General features: G+C 37.7%; 5 protein-coding genes and 1 long non-coding RNA gene across 7 annotated transcripts; 2 read left to right on the top strand and 4 right to left on the bottom strand.

The window, feature by feature from the left end:
• Nucleotides 1-301: 301 nt before the first annotated feature.
• On the bottom strand, nt 302-1,183 carry LOC18029221. The gene is made up of 2 exons (XR_002896903.1): nt 755-1,183; nt 302-505 (listed from the first exon to the last, which is right to left on the bottom strand). It is a non-coding gene; the product is annotated as an uncharacterized LOC18029221 (long non-coding RNA).
• Nucleotides 1,184-4,513: 3,330 nt separating this feature from the next.
• On the top strand, nt 4,514-4,748 carry LOC18029219. Its single transcript, XM_006412264.2, is given in 2 exon segments — nt 4,514-4,680; nt 4,682-4,748. Coding segments are annotated over 2 exon segments (234 nt in total).
• Nucleotides 4,749-4,840: 92 nt separating this feature from the next.
• LOC18029218 (L-galactose dehydrogenase) lies at nt 4,841-6,829 on the bottom strand. Its single transcript, XM_006412263.2, has 5 exons — nt 6,599-6,829; nt 6,162-6,390; nt 5,763-6,062; nt 5,213-5,341; nt 4,841-5,111 (listed from the first exon to the last, which is right to left on the bottom strand). Exons 1-5 carry the CDS (start codon nt 6,778-6,780, stop codon nt 4,980-4,982), a joined length of 972 nt encoding a protein of 323 aa, XP_006412326.1. The 5' UTR covers nt 6,781-6,829; the 3' UTR covers nt 4,841-4,979.
• Nucleotides 6,830-7,552: 723 nt separating this feature from the next.
• On the bottom strand, nt 7,553-9,518 carry LOC18029217 (L-galactose dehydrogenase). Its single transcript, XM_006412262.2, is given in 5 exon segments — nt 7,553-7,781; nt 7,891-8,019; nt 8,486-8,785; nt 8,874-9,096; nt 9,306-9,518. Coding segments are annotated over 5 exon segments (966 nt in total). The 5' UTR covers nt 9,488-9,518; the 3' UTR covers nt 7,553-7,649.
• A 98-nt stretch (nt 9,519-9,616) lies between these two features.
• On the bottom strand, nt 9,617-12,739 carry LOC18029215 (LL-diaminopimelate aminotransferase, chloroplastic). Its single transcript, XM_024149604.1, has 10 exons — nt 12,582-12,739; nt 12,183-12,259; nt 11,983-12,050; nt 11,637-11,753; nt 11,316-11,378; nt 10,994-11,098; nt 10,853-10,903; nt 10,434-10,754; nt 10,145-10,351; nt 9,617-10,044 (listed from the first exon to the last, which is right to left on the bottom strand). The coding sequence occupies exons 1-10, from the start codon at nt 12,662-12,664 to the stop codon at nt 9,751-9,753; spliced, it is 1,386 nt and encodes a 461-aa protein (XP_024005372.1). The 5' UTR covers nt 12,665-12,739; the 3' UTR covers nt 9,617-9,750.
• A 170-nt stretch (nt 12,740-12,909) lies between these two features.
• LOC112082210 (vicilin-like seed storage protein At2g18540) lies at nt 12,910-14,949 on the top strand. Of its 2 annotated transcripts, none has more exons than XM_024149605.1 (4): nt 12,910-13,022; nt 13,424-13,592; nt 14,004-14,265; nt 14,387-14,949. In XM_024149605.1, the coding sequence occupies exons 2-4, from the start codon at nt 13,424-13,426 to the stop codon at nt 14,670-14,672; spliced, it is 717 nt and encodes a 238-aa protein (XP_024005373.1). In that variant the 5' UTR covers nt 12,910-13,022; the 3' UTR covers nt 14,673-14,949. The 2 variants fall into 2 exon arrangements, with proteins under 2 accessions (XP_024005373.1, XP_024005374.1); XM_024149606.1 differs by having other exon boundaries at nt 12,923-13,022; nt 13,406-13,592.
• The last annotated feature ends 267 nt before the right edge of the window (nt 14,950-15,216 follow it).

Raw genomic sequence — 15,216 nt, 5'->3', positions numbered from 1 at the left:
TAAAACAGATTAAGATGGATTTATAGATTTTGTATGACATGATTCGTTTTGTTTGGATCAACATGTTTACAATCCAAAAATCCGATACGTTAGCCACTCACTAACTAACAGCCAAGAAGAGATGACTTGCTAAGTCTTTGGTTCAGAAGTAGACATTTGTGTTCTTTGACTGACATTCTCCATTTTTCCTAATTTGGATAAAATGAGTACCTTCCCACAATTTTTTTTTGTTTTTTTTGCTTAGATTAGCAGTTTCTTGTTGACATTTCAACATTTCCAACCAACAAGATACACATGTTTGTGATACATATTGAAATAACTATTATGAGGTTAAAGCGAGAAGAAAGTAATCACATTTAATTACAACAGATATTACATAAACTCCCCATAACAAATTAACAGACAAAGAGGGATTTTAAATTTATTCAAAACTCAATCAATGCATATAATGGTCGGGTCGCAGCAACATTCATCCACTAAGCAGCAGCAACACAGAGCCGCAAGTCTGCAAACCAAAACACACATCAAAATGGCTGTTAAAGAGAAAATTCAACACATCACATCATAAAACATTTTTTACGAGAAAATTCTCTTAGAGCTTTTACGAAGAATTGAAGAACTATGATATCTACATTCCAATTCCTTCACGAATTCCATAAGATCATAAAATTGCATACTTAATTAACTCCTGAATTTGCTAAATTATATTATAAAATCAAATCTTCTAATGAAAAAATTAGAAAATTACACTTACAGTCCCTCAAGAAAACCAGGTTTTCGCTTTGGCGGTGGAGGAGGCGGTGGCGGGGGATAATACTGCGGCGGTACTCCCACCGGAGGCGGCGGGCCAGGCGGGTAGTTTCCCGGTGCAGGATAAGGATATGCATACTTCGGTTCGCTCATATTTTTGGTAGAGAAACAAAATCACTTAAAACCGATATATTATAGTTTTTGGATAGCAAATCTTATAAAATCGGAAGCAGATGAAATAATAATAGTTGAGAGAGAGAGAGAGGGAGAACAGGAATTGCAATCTTCAGAGCGCAAGTGTGCGCTTTGTCGACGTGTATTTATATTTGCCAAAGAAGACAGCTTGAAGGATAATTCTCATACTAATTCTCTAAAAACAATAACGTTTTTCTTACGGTAAGAATTAATATGTGGAGCCTTTGAGAATAATCTTGAAAGTACACACTAGTGTCAAAAACAACTTAAAAGCGGAGAAAAAGAAAGAGGGTTTAGGAATCAATGCTTTGGTGGAAGATTCTAGAGAGGAGAAGAAGCATCGGATGGGTGGTGATGCAAAGGTGAAGCAAAGTGGGTTGCTTTTTTTTGTTTTGGACTTTCTTGTTCTCTTCTTTCCAAAGTTTTCATTCGATCAAGATTCCTCAAACACTTGTTCACACGTCGTTTTCCTTTAGGCACTTCGTTCTCTTTTCAAAACATACAGTATATCGTTTGTTTTAATCTGATTGTACCACTTTAAACATAGAAAGTATTTAAATTGATTACAATTGATGCTTTATACACGTAAAATATATAATATATAACAAATGTATAATATAAATGAAGATTTAGCGTTACGATGTATCGGTATCCATTCGTTATGTTTCATACAGATACATATTTAGGATTTCCTTACATACATTAAGAAAATTTCAATCTTCAATATTTTAGTTTTCGTTAAAACAATATTTTATGCATGTATTGCATAAAAGAGAAATCTGTATCGAAAGAGAAGAGAGACAGATAGTAGGGAGTAGCGACCCAAGTTCGGAAGTTGGGATCAGTAGCAAGGCCAAAACTTGGAAGCAGTAGCGGAGCTAGAAAAAAATTTAGCTGGGGACATAAGTTTATAAATAAGAAAAACAAAAATTAGTTAGGGAAAAAAAATTTTTTTATCACTAAATTAAATTTATTATGACCAAAAATACCTAAATATTAAAAAAAAAAATAAAAAGAGTAAGAGGCACTCGACCTCGCTCCTATCAGTGCTGCGCTGAGAAGCAGAGTCGCATTTCGAGGATCATATTTGAACAACCTTTCTTTAGGAAATCTCAAAACATCTGGCTTCTTAGCTTTGATCAACAACTTCCCGTCCTTGTAGATTTCAATTGGAATAAACACCTCGTTATAATAACACGTTTCTGAACATCGTTTTAGATCAATCGAATACATTTTTTCCCCATCCTCCTTTATCATCATCATCCATTTTCCTCCACATCTCCAAACTCCAGTCATGAGTTTGCTCCACGATCCATACTTGATCCCTAAGGTTCATGAGCTGGATTAGATCGGAGCGTTTTCTAGCACCGAATTGATGAGGGTGAGGAACTGCGTGGAATCTGTGCGTGTGAAGATCAAATGCTATGATCTTGGCTACTCTTGAATACTCTGACTCTGACTCTACTTCCCATAGGTAAGCAGTGAACCAATAGATGGATCCGTCAACGCTCGCTGAGACTTGCCAGTCAAAGCAAGGTATAGGAACAGGGCTTATGTATCTACCGGACAATCTTGTATTCCCGGTTCACTCTGTCTCTCCCAAAGCCTAACAAATGATCTATGGGATAAGGAAGCAGCCTCGCAGAATGCGAACGCATAGCTGCATATATATATATACAAAACAAATTAATTTGAGATCACGTAACGATCCTAGCTAGGTAATTCACTACAAAAATATATAGAAAATGAATATTTGTTACAAAAAAAAAAAATGTGACTAAGAAGAAAACATATATAACGTATAGGGTGTTAATGAATTTACTTACACCTGTAGTGACAAATATGTAGACGGACTGTGAGGGGCAGAGTCACATCTGTCTGTGGAAGAGTAGAAAAGCTTCCTCTGGTTATGAGTCTCTGACCCGTGGACGGATTAATTTAATAACAGATACCACATATCAAGTCGCAGAATGCAGATGACACCGTCGCATGAGAGACAAGGAGTTTCTATAATTGGAATATGCAAATAGGAATATTCTGAATCATCGTCTAACAAACGGATCAACGGAAGTTCAAAGGCGACTCTGCGAGCGAGCGGGTTCTTGATGTTGGCAAGGATCTTGAAACGGTGTTTGGATTTCTGATGAACCAAATAGCGTTCCATGAAATATTGACATCTTATCAGACTTCTCCATCTTTTCGAAACACTTTCTAGTCGATGCAGAGGTTTCACCGCAAGTCTCTGCAAGATCTCAATCTCTACATCAAACGGAAGTTCCATGCCTGCCCAATGCCTTTCCCTGTTATTTTCTTTTATTTATGATTTATATACGAGAATGTTAAACATGAGGGAAAGAAATTAGTTTATTTATTTTTTAATGTTAAGGAAAGTAACATTGTCTTCATAGTAAATGATGAAAAAAACTACCATGTCATCATACAAATTAAGGCTAAAACTGAAAGTTTCGTTTCCACAATAATCAACACAACGTTATTACCGAAGGCTAAAGTATCGTTATGCATGGGCTGACAATTTTTTTCATAACACGTACTATTCTACAGACATTAAAGGAAAGTTAAATTAACCTTTCCATTGTAGAATTAAAAATATTTAGAGGATCATTAATGCCTAGTCGTTAAGCATAAGATCAAAATAATATAAGAAAGAAATAATTCCATGTTTAGCAAATTAAAAAAAAAAAACTTGCCAAAAAACCATGTTACTACTTTGGTTCACTCCTTGTATAGTGAACCCAAATAAGAAAATATTTTGTTGCTGATCAGAGGTTTCAAACCCAGATCCAGAGTTTGTCCTATCACTACTGATTTAATACCATTTGATAAGTTTTTTTAACGCTAAATGCTCTCTTTCTTTACTTATTGTGTTAGTTTTGATGAGTTTTCATACCATTTGAAAGTATGTCTTGCTGTGGTTACAATCTTTGGAAGGGTTTCATGCATTCTATTATGAGTAAGGAATTCTCTGATTAGCAACATGATCTTTTCTTCTCGTGGGTAAGACACGTCTGTCTGAGAACTTCGCTTTCTTTAGGATTTAGGGTTCTTAAAGTGAGAAAGGGGAAAACAACTATGTGGTTACTTATGCTTCAGCAAAACCAGAATGTTCATTCGTGAGGTAGTAAAAAGCAATAGTGCTGCAATTTTGTCGTTGACCTTTTGAGCAGCTGCTATTTTGAAAAAGAAAAAAAAAAATAAAGTAAAACAATTCAAAGAACGAATTCTTTTTCAAAATAAAAAGGAACCAAAAAGAAAATTTGAGATCCTCTGTAGTTGTATCTCTCAAATCTCAATTTAAAGAAAAAAAAAAAAATCAGTAGTGTCAACGCGAAAGCAATAGTGCTGCTATTTTGAAAAAGCTTGGTAAAATCACTCTTAAGAAAAAAGACAATTAAATAACGAATACTTTTCCAAGTAAAGACCAAAAAAATCAGACTTTTTATCGTAGGAATATCCAGGGTTTGCTTTTAAATACCAGTAACGCGTACGCGCCTAATTGAAATATATTTTTATCCTAGTGGTTTTGCTTTACAGATTAAGACCTATATCAATGGCACCATCGGCTGTGATGTTCATGCTCTCCCATTCTCTAATTCAGCAGATAACAACAAACACTACTCTGCAGAAGCAGCCACAACGGGAACCGCCGTCACCGCCGGCTGTTAAATGCCTTCTTCTGGCAAAAAACTCATCAGAAATTTCTTATCGTCCGAAGTTTATTATTTGGCGATCCTGCTACGTGCAACAAGAGATTCCAAGACGCTATTGAACTTGGTTGCTCGTGATAGAGATTTTTCATTTTCACGCCTTCATACTTTCTTCTTTTTGTGTGTTGTAAATAAACATATATATGTATTTTCTTTAGCTTAATAGAATCTCGACTGAAGATGTTTTGATTATTTTTGATACCTAAGAAACTTTATTCATCATACCAACCGAACTTACACTGTTACTGAAACATCAAGCATTATAAGAAGCAAAAACAGAGTTTATTGTGAACAAACACGACGAGCTTTTTACTTCTGATCGATTCCGCTTGGCCATGTCAGATTCTTTACAGGCTCGAGAATAGCTTCAACCTCAGACAGAGTTTCTTGATCCATCCCCAAACCTTCAAGCTCTGTAACTGCTGCAACATTTTCTTCCACCTGATTCAAAAAAAAAAAAAAAGCATATTCTTTCATATTCTAACTCTCATTTCCCAAATAATTATAAAAAGAAATGAGAGGAAAGTCTCAAACTTGAATACCTGTGAGACAGAGCTCATTCCAACCAATACTGATGAAATCTCCTTGTTTGCTAAGCTGTATTGCAGTGCTAACTTTGTGATCTTCTTACCCTTTGATTTACAGTGAGCAACTGCGGCTTTGCATGCAGACTACACAAGAAAATAAAAAAGCAGGAACGAGATTATGATTTCATATGTGAAAACAAGTTGTTAAGAAAAGAATCAGTATCTTCCTTTATTTCTCTCTGAATTCAAGTAAAAAAGTTGAAGAACAAACCAAAACCTAGGGATTAAGTAACTCATGAGAATCCCCTACTCTCCCAAATCTCAAACTAACGAAATACCAGCCAACTCATGAATCTGTTCAATCCACTACTTAATACTCATCAAGGAAGATTTATCTAAAGGGGAATTAAGCAATCTCTGGACTATCTCTAATCTTCTATATTGGTCCGAGTTAAGAAACAGAGGAAGTGTCACTCTCATAAAGTATAGAATCCAGTCCAGTCTACAGAATATATGCTTGATAAAGAATGTTAAGAAGAATCTCATTAATTTCAAAATGTCAAACCTTGAGCTCAGGGGAAGCAGGGTGCCATTCAGGAGGACCTTGTTCTGTAAGGAGACCCATTGCCAATGGGGACGCACTAATCACACCCACACCTTTGCTCTTCAAGTAAGGTAGCAAATCGAGTAAAGTTGAATCATTTATGCCGTAATGACAGTAGGATAATATCACATCGATAGTCCCTGGAGGCACTCGATCAAGAACATAAGTAAAAATATGTAAAGGAAGACCAGTGATACCAATGAACCGGGTCTTCCCTTCCTGTTTCAGTTTCTGCAGGGCAGGAATTGTTTCACTCACAATCTGTCAGCCATGAAACAACAATTAGTAAATGCTGACACACACAGTGAAAGTGAAGAAACAAACCAAGAGAGGGAGAGAGAGAGAGAGAGAGTTGTAAACCTGATCAAGAGACCCAAACTCAATGTCATGGCAGTGAAGTATGTCAACGTAATCTAGCTGAAGCCTCTCCAAGCTCTCGTCGATGCTCTTTCTTACTCTCTCAGCACTGAAATCAAAACCTTCTTTATACCGTCCACATTTGGTGGCCACAATGTAGTCACCTCTAGGGACTTGTAGAGCCTTGAGTGCCTTACCAAGCATTTTCTCCGAAAGTGTTCCTCCATAATACCTTCACAGAAAGATGGACCCTTTAATAACTACATACCCATGGAGAAGAATCACTTAGTTGAAAATTCCCACTAAAACTAGTAGAAAACGTAAACTTTCTCAAATCATCAATTTTGAATCCGACAGACAGAAGCAGCAGCAATAAGTTTGGAAGGATGATTGTAAAAGGTAATCTGAAGAAGAGATGAAGAGATAGAAGAAGTGATTACGGGGAGGTGTCGAAGAAGTTGATGCCAAGCCGGAAAGCGTCGCGCACGGTGGCGACGGCATCATCTTCGGCGACAGGACCGAAGACACTTCCGAGAGGAGAAGCGCCAAAACCAACGGAACTAACATTGAGCCCTGTCTTTCCCAGAGGCCGAAGCTCCAACTTTGCCTGAGGAATTGACATTGTTAAACATATATATCTCAACAAAAAGACAGCTTCTCGGATACAAATGGTAAACCGATAGATATCGAGGATGAGAGAATGCAAGACGTCGACACATGTTTTGGATATTTGTACACATGGTGCTCAACTAGCGAAATTTACGAAACTACTCTTTTCTTTTCACTCCTGCAATTTCTTACTTATTATGCCTTTTTCATATTTACTTTCTTTTTTGGGTATGTAGAAACTTTCTCAATTTAAACCAAGCTCAAAACATATAGGCTCTGATTGGTAACCTGCGGAATGGCAGAATTGCGTTTTTAAACATAATTCCGCAAGTTTTTTGCCTATCAACAAAAAACCGCGTAATGAAAAAATACACACAAAAACGCAGACTCTTAACAAAAATACAAACAAAAAGTCATTTCGCAGAAAAGCACCTTATAAGTCGTTTAATCTATTCCGCAAGATTTTTTTCACAATTCCGCCATTCCGCAAAGTTACCAATCAAAGCCATATTTTTCCCTATTCCCACATAATTATGAATGGAAAGCTTTATTTCTCACTGACTCGGGAAGTTCTGATCGTCAGAAGTTTGGTCTTTGGCTATTTGGCAATCCAAGAGGTTCCAAGAAGCTATCGAACTTGGTTGCTCTTGATGGAGATTTTTCCATTTCAAGCCTTTATAAACGGACATATGTAATTTCTTCCTGATAATCTCACGATGTGCTGTAATTATACAACAACGATATTGATTGAAACTGTTTTGATTCATTTTGATACCTAAGAAACTTTATTAATCATATAAACCGAAATTCGAATGTTACTGGCACATCAAGCATTCCAAGAAGTTAAGAACAGAGTTTACTGTGAACTAGCACAAAGAGCTTTTACTTCTGATCGATACCGCTTGGCCATGTCAGATTCCTTACAGGCTCGAGAATAGCTACAACCTCAGACAGAGTTTCTTGATCCATCCCCAAACCTTCAAGCTCTGTAACTGCTGCAACATTTTCTTCTACCTGATTAAAAAAAACACAAAAAGCATATTGTTTCATATCCTAATTCTCATTCCCACATAATTAAAACAAAAATACCTGGGATTGAGAGGAAAGTCTCAAACTTTAGTACCTGTGAGACAGAGCTCTTTCCAACCAACACTGATGAAATCGCCTTGTTTGCTAAGCTGTATTGCAGTGCCAACTTTGTGATCTTCTTACCCTTTGAATTACAATGTGAAACTGCGGCTTTGCATGCAGACTACACAAGACAATAAAAGCAGTAACGAGTTTTGGATTTCATATGTGAAAACAATTTGTTTAGAAAAGAATCAGTATCTTCTATTATTTCTCACTGAATTCAAGCAAAAAAATCGAAGAACAAACCAAGGATTAAATCATGAGAATCCACTCTCTCCCAAACCTCAAACTAACCAAATACCAGCTTCCTAATACTCCTTAAAGACCAATTAACATGTTAACGCACAGTCAGTTAAGCTGACGAGAAATTAGGCAATCTCTGGACTCTCTTCAATTTTCTATATGAAAATTTATCACAATGTTGCTCTCAGAAGTTAAGAAACAGAGGAATTGTCACTCTCATAAGTATAGCGTTCAGTCTACAGAATAGAATGGTCATGCAACGGTGTTGTGTTCTAACACTGGTCTACGATACAAGCGACATATACATTGTTAAAGAGAATCTCATTAATTTCAAAATGTCAAACCTTGAGGTCAGGGGAAGCAGGGTGCCATTCAGGAGGACCTTGCTCTGTAAAGAGACCCATTGCCAATGGGGACGCACTAATCACACCCACACCTTTGCTCTTCAAGTAAGGTAGCAAATCGAGTAAAGTTGAATCATTTATGCCGTAATGACAGTATGATAATATCACGTCGACAGTCCCTGGAGGCACTCGATCAAGAACATAAGTAAAAATATGTAAAGGAAGACCAGTGATACCAATGAACCGGGTCTTCCCTTCCTGTTTCAGTTTCTGCAGGGCAGGAATTGTTTCACTAACAATCTGTCACCCATGAAAAAACAACTAGTAAATGCTGCCCAATCAGTGAAAGTAAAAAAACAAAAAAACAAACCAGAGAGAGAGTTGTAACTGATCAGAGACCAAATTCAATGTCATGGCAATGAAATATGTCAACGTAATCTAGCTGAAGCTCTCAAGCTCTCGTCGATGCTCTTTATACTCTCTCAGCACTGAAATCAAAACCATCTTCATATCGTCCACACTTGGTGGCCACAATGTAGTCACCTCTAGGGGCTTGTAGAGCCTTGAGTGCCTTACCAAGCACTTTCTCCGAAAGATTTCCTCCATAATACCTTCACATAAAGATGGAACCTTTAATAACTACATACCCATGGAGAAGAATCACTCAGTTGAAAAACTTCGCCTAACCACCACATTGACGTCAACAGTTCTAACGTTGACTTGGCCTCAAAATTTAAATCTCAAAATTCCTCAGACAGAATCAGCAATTAGTTTGGAAAGATGTCTGAAGATAATATCCAGGAATAGAACTAGTGATTACGGGGAGGTGTCGAAGAAGTTGATGCCGAGTCGGAAAGCCTCACGCACGGCGGCGACGGCATCAACTTCGGCGACTGGACCGTAGTGACTTCCAAGCGGAGATGCGCCAAAACCAACGGCGCTAACATTGAGTCCTGTGTTCCCCAGAGGCCGAAGCTCCATTTTCGCCTGAGGAATTGCCATTGTCAAGGGTCAACAAAACATGTTTTGGATCTTTGCACACATGGTCCGAATATTACCCTTTTCAAGTCCAATTTAGAAATAAGTAGTTTTTTATTCTGAGACTTTTGTAACTTTTTTGGAAAGAAAAAATAAAATGGATGAAAACGTCTGGTAACTCATTGAAACATTTGTTTCTTAGGTGCTAGAAAACAAAGGATACATTATTTCAACATATTATTTCAAGACGACAATGATGAAGAATTGATGAATGATAACAAGAATCTTCATTTGTAAAGCTGCTTGAATCTCCGACATGCCTCTAAGATGTTCTCTCTGTGACCAAAGGCGCTAACACGAACAAACCCTTCACCTCCTGGTCCAAACCCACTCCCTGGAGTTGTAACCACATGAGTCTTCTCCAGAATCTCAGCAAACACATCCCATGAGCTTTGGTTCGGGAAGTGAACCCAAACATACGGCGCATTCTTCCCTCCATATACATCATACCCGAGAGAAGTGAATGTGTCGATGATTATGTTTGTGTTTTCTTTGTAGAACCCAATCACCTTGTGCATTGCCTGCAATGTTTTATAAAGAGGAAAGAAAAAAAATCAGTTTGCATATCATAACTTGTGGGAACTGGGTAAAGTTTTGAAATATCTCTTTAGCTAAGCTAACCTCAAGTCCTTCTGGCGTAAGGCAAGCAAGAGCACCAGCTTGAGAGAGATTAGAGGCACCATTGAAGCAAGTGCAGATAATCCGATTGAAGTCTTTTGCAACAGGGAAGCCATCTGAATAGAGTAGCTGTTTCGGGATGACAGTCCAACCAAGTCGAACTCCAGTGAAACCAGCATATTTACTGAATGAAGCTGTCTCCATAGCGACCTGTACGCGGTTGTGACCATGAAGAAAAGGTTGTTAAGAAAATGGCCCTTTAGAAAAGTTATAATTAATCATATTCTGTTACCTCCTCTGCTCCAGGGATTTCGAAAATGGAGCGTGGGTTATCATCAGACATGTACATTGCATATGCGGAATCATACACTATTATTGATCCGTTCTTCTTTGCAAATTCAACTAACTGCTTTAGTTGCTCTCTCGTGGCAGCAGCACCAGTAGGGTTATTTGGTGAACAGAAGAAAATTATATCAGTCCTGCCAACGGTGGATAAGTCTGGAAAGAAGCCATTCTCAGGAGTGCATTTCATGTACTCAATGTTTCCATACTTTTGCACATCAGTGTTGAATTGCCCGGTCTGACCCATAATAACACTGGAGTCGACATATGCCTGCATTACAGGGGGAAAAAAAAGCATAGTTAATGTTAACATAAAGCAAAAGTAGACAAGACTTTAACTGAAATTCGGTTTCATATCTGCCCAATTACCGGGTATGAAGGATCCTGGACAGCAATTGTGACTTTGGAACCAAACATAACCTGCACGAAATGGAATCAATAAAGAACTGCTCATGTTGCCTCCCTACTCTTGTAATAATTTAAGGACAGAAGGTGATCAATAAAACAAACCTGAAGACGTGAGATATCACATTTAGCACCATCAGAAACAAAAATGTCATCATCCCCTATGCCAAGGCCGCTGTAGAATGTTTTCGCAATAGCAGCTCTCAGAGGCTGTTTCAATGTGTAAATTCAAGGGTTAGATTGTATACTTAACAATGAAAGCTATAAGTTTTTTTACAAATATGAACGGGTTCAAGACTATCCACCATCTCTTGAATTTAGCAGCAGTTGAAGACTTTCCATTATAAAATTAAAGAGACTTAAAAGACCACAAAATAATAAAACGATAAGAGAAATGCATGAAGGTGGCAATGAAGCGTTCACTGACCTTTGCACCTTGTTCAGGACCATAACCACTATATCCCTCTATTGTGGATAATTCATGAGCTTTCTGCCAGAGAACAAAACGAAACACATGATTATTCTCTAGATACATGCTTGCATAAATATTATAGTGGCCAAAAAAACTATGTTACCAGAACAACATTATTAAGTTTCCATTGTTGGCTTACAGAGGATAAAATCTCTCAATTTTTTTGAAATCCAGATATGCCAGAACAGAAAATATAGAAAATACAATTTTTTGTCAAAATGAACCGTAATGCATGCTAGGGCAGGCCAGACAGGGAGAAAAAGCAGATGAAGATACCTCTGCAATTGCAGAAGTGATCACTTCTGGAATTGGTTCAGTTGTGTCGCCTATTCCAAGACTTATAATTTGTGCATCTGGATATTTCAGCAAGTGTGCAGACCTTCTCCTTGCGATCTGTTTGCATTTGCCAAAAGGGAGGAGCATCATACAGAGAATCAATGAGGATCACTGCAAGCTTTCAATATGTTAACGTTGTATTGTTCTGTTAAGAGTAGGAGCAATGCTTATGCTTAATGGATCTATAGTTAGAATTGATTAAAGGACATTCCTTTATATGTTCCCAATATATTGCAAACTGGTGTCGCATATCTTATATAGTACCAACACAGAAACAGGTACAAACCTCCGGGAATAGGTATCCAGCCTGAAGTTTGGACATGTTTGAATTACGTGACACATTCGTCTTATATTCTAGATACAGAAAACAAAAACAAGTAAGACATAGATTTTGTAATAGATATAACAATTAACAAACTTTACTAATCATTGCAGCAAAAATAACTTGTAGTTATGTTTCGAAAGAGTAGGAACACGAAGAATTACCGATCTTCTCTTGCGGGGTTGCAACGCATTTGCAAGTATTGACCCGTTTTGCCATGGGTAAGCAACCATTTCGAGCTCTGAAGCAAACCAGAAAAGAAGATCAATACGCATAAAGCAAACCAGAAAAGTGGAGAAAACAAAAGAGCGATGATCATTATGTTAGCAAATGCAGTGTACTATGTTGGAACAGCATCATCCAACATTGACTTCTAAATCATATTCGTCATCATTCCAATTTCACAAAAACAGAGGATTAATACACAAAAAATGAAGCAAACATAAAATGGGAGAAAAATGCGAAAATTCAATTGGTTTTTGCGAAGTATGAATTATAAATCATCTTCATCGTCCCAAAAATGTATCAGCAGCAAACAGAAAGTAAGGCAAAAAACGACACACCTGCGATTAAAATTTGAAGGGGCTAAGAAAGTGGATGAGGAAGAAGAGATCAACGAAGAAGTTAATTGATGGGTCGACGACATTTTCCCGCTTGGCACAATGGATTTCACAGAAAAATGGCAGAAAGTGACTAAGTGTGGCAGGCTTGTAGTAACCAGACTGATAAATCTAGGGCTCTTCGTCGGGTTTACCAACCCGGTTTATTCCAACGATTCTCTCAATCAAACCAAATCGAAATACCCTCCCGCTCCGGTTCGGTTTATTGAAATTTGTTTTGTGTTCAATTTCGATCATTGCCCAATTTAAAACGACGAATTTACTACGGGACCCAATTTACTACCTTTTGTCTGGCTCGGACGACGACGATCTTGCTCTGCGCCTGCTGGAAAACGCCGAGGAGGAATCGCACGATTCTGTGAAGCTTGATATTTCGATCTCGGGGTAAATAATCTCCTCTTCTATCATAATTCTGGAGCTATTGGGTTCTCCGAAAAAACCTTTTGGTGCAACCTATTTTCGATTGTTGTGTTTTTAAGTTTTTTTGTGTGTTGTCTTCTTCTTTTCGTTGATAACAACTTAGCTCTAGTGAATTTTTATGATTGGGAGGCAAGGATTTGGAAAGCTTTATGATTCATGAATGTATTTAGTGGTCAAATCAGATAAAAAAAAATGCGTGCTTTAGATAATTCTATCAAGTTATCGGTTCCTTTGATCTGCCCGGATTGATTTGACTAGAATACGTTTTTATTGGGCACTTCTCTTGATTTGGAGATTTAAGGTCTGAAACTTTCCGTACACCTTGGGTTTTGTTCCTCTCTTAACAGTTGCTTCTGTTGAACTAGATGGATCTGGAAACTGAAAATCGAATAGCTTCGATTCTATTAAGAGAAGCAGCAGAATTGAGGAGGCAAGCTGAAAAAGAAGGAATCCGAGCATATCTTGAGAAGCCTAATGTAAGACATCGACCTAACTCAAGATTTCTCACGGCTACAGTTCTTGGTATTCAGCAAGGTAAGAATCATTATTCCTTTTCTTCTTCTTCCACTAAGTTTATATTTTCTTACTGAGAGATCATTGTGCACTTTATAAAAGAACAAGCAACTAAAGACTGATATTTAATAGATATTCAGTCTTGTTAGGGGTTGTAGGATGAAGAAACCTTTCATTGTTTTATTTTGCGCCTTAACTTCTTTGTTATATAGTGTTTACGTTTCCTCTTTGAATTCTCTACAATCTTTTCATGTATTCCTGATTTTATGGCTAAGGGAATCTAGTTCTTAAGGTTTGAATTTTAGTTGGGGTTGAGAGCATCATTTATCGGTTGTATTCTGATATTCAGATGTGTTTTGAGATTACAATTGAACACTAGGATTCAAATTTGTTTATTTCACCTCTTTTATGTTCCTTCTTTGCGCCGCACAGCAAACAAAGCTGTAGAAACCAATGAAATGTGGAGTCTTCGGAGTGAAGAGAGGCTCAAAAGAAAATCAAGAGAAGAGAGCAGTAGTGGCCAAAGTGAGCAGAACAAGAGGAGGAGTTTTGTTCAGAGATGCAATTCAGTTGATAAAAATGTTGCTACTCCTTCATCATCATCATCAAGCCGGAGCAGAAACAAAGGATGGCAATCGGAAGAAGATGATGAAGGCTTAGGAGATGTCGAGATTGCAAATTTTCTCCAATCAAGGTATTTCCTTTTTATTCAATCTAGGTAGTAGATGCTGCCTGATAATTTCTTTTATAATCATGAGATGGATTGGGAATGAGGTTTTGTTGTTGATAAGACTTGTGATTCTGGTTTATGATAGGGTCAAGCGTGGCAGAGGCTCTGTTGGTCCTAGGATGGATGAAACAGTCCCTTGTCTTCCTGTGAAGGAACCGTCAAGAACTTCTGATACAGGAGATCGCAAGTTAGTGCTTCAGTCAGAGAGATCCCGTTTGAGACATGAGACGGATTCTTCTTCGTCTTCCGAGGAGGTTGTTCATGGGCGTACTCGTAGAAAAAGAAAGGAGCATAAGAAGAAACTTTGTAAAAAACACAAGTCAAAAGAAAAGAGCAGGGATAGGGAGAAGAGAAAACATTGTAGGGACTAGAGCTTGCATGTAAGCACATCAAGAACAGGGATAGGAGAAGAGAAAACATAGTAGGGACTACAAGATCATAGACTCTCCGATCTCCCCGATCCTTTGGAAGACGCTTTTCTCGTAGACTCTCTAATCTCCATCCTTTCGAAGGCGCTTTTCTTATTATTATGTACATAACGTAGACAAAGAAAACACTTTGAAATGCTCAAGAGGAGTAGATTGTATAACATCTCGAAAGGTGTATTTCCTTGTAACACGGATAACACAGTTCGATTTATGAGGTAACGGTAGCAAGAGCACGTTGTCCCCAAAATCTGATCGGTTAGTGAGCTTGAAAAACGGAGAGCTCGCGCAACATCGGTTGAATAATTGAGAAAATCTCTGAGACAAATAAAGTCTGAGCCCTTTTATCACTTCGGATGGTTTGAATTCTCGTGTTAAATTACCTCTCAACAAGAGCAATGCCTTAAAATACAAAGACCCAATAGTTTAGCTAGCTCAACCACTATTAATTAGACAGCCCAACTCTATACATTATTGAATCAGCCCATTG

Source organism: Eutrema salsugineum, unplaced genomic scaffold, assembly GCF_000478725.1.
Source record: "Eutrema salsugineum unplaced genomic scaffold, Eutsalg1_0 scaffold_1, whole genome shotgun sequence".
Lineage (NCBI taxonomy): Eukaryota > Viridiplantae > Streptophyta > Magnoliopsida > Brassicales > Brassicaceae > Eutrema > Eutrema salsugineum.
Note: the sequence above shows the minus strand (reverse complement) of the source record. Positions and strands in the feature narration are given on the sequence as shown.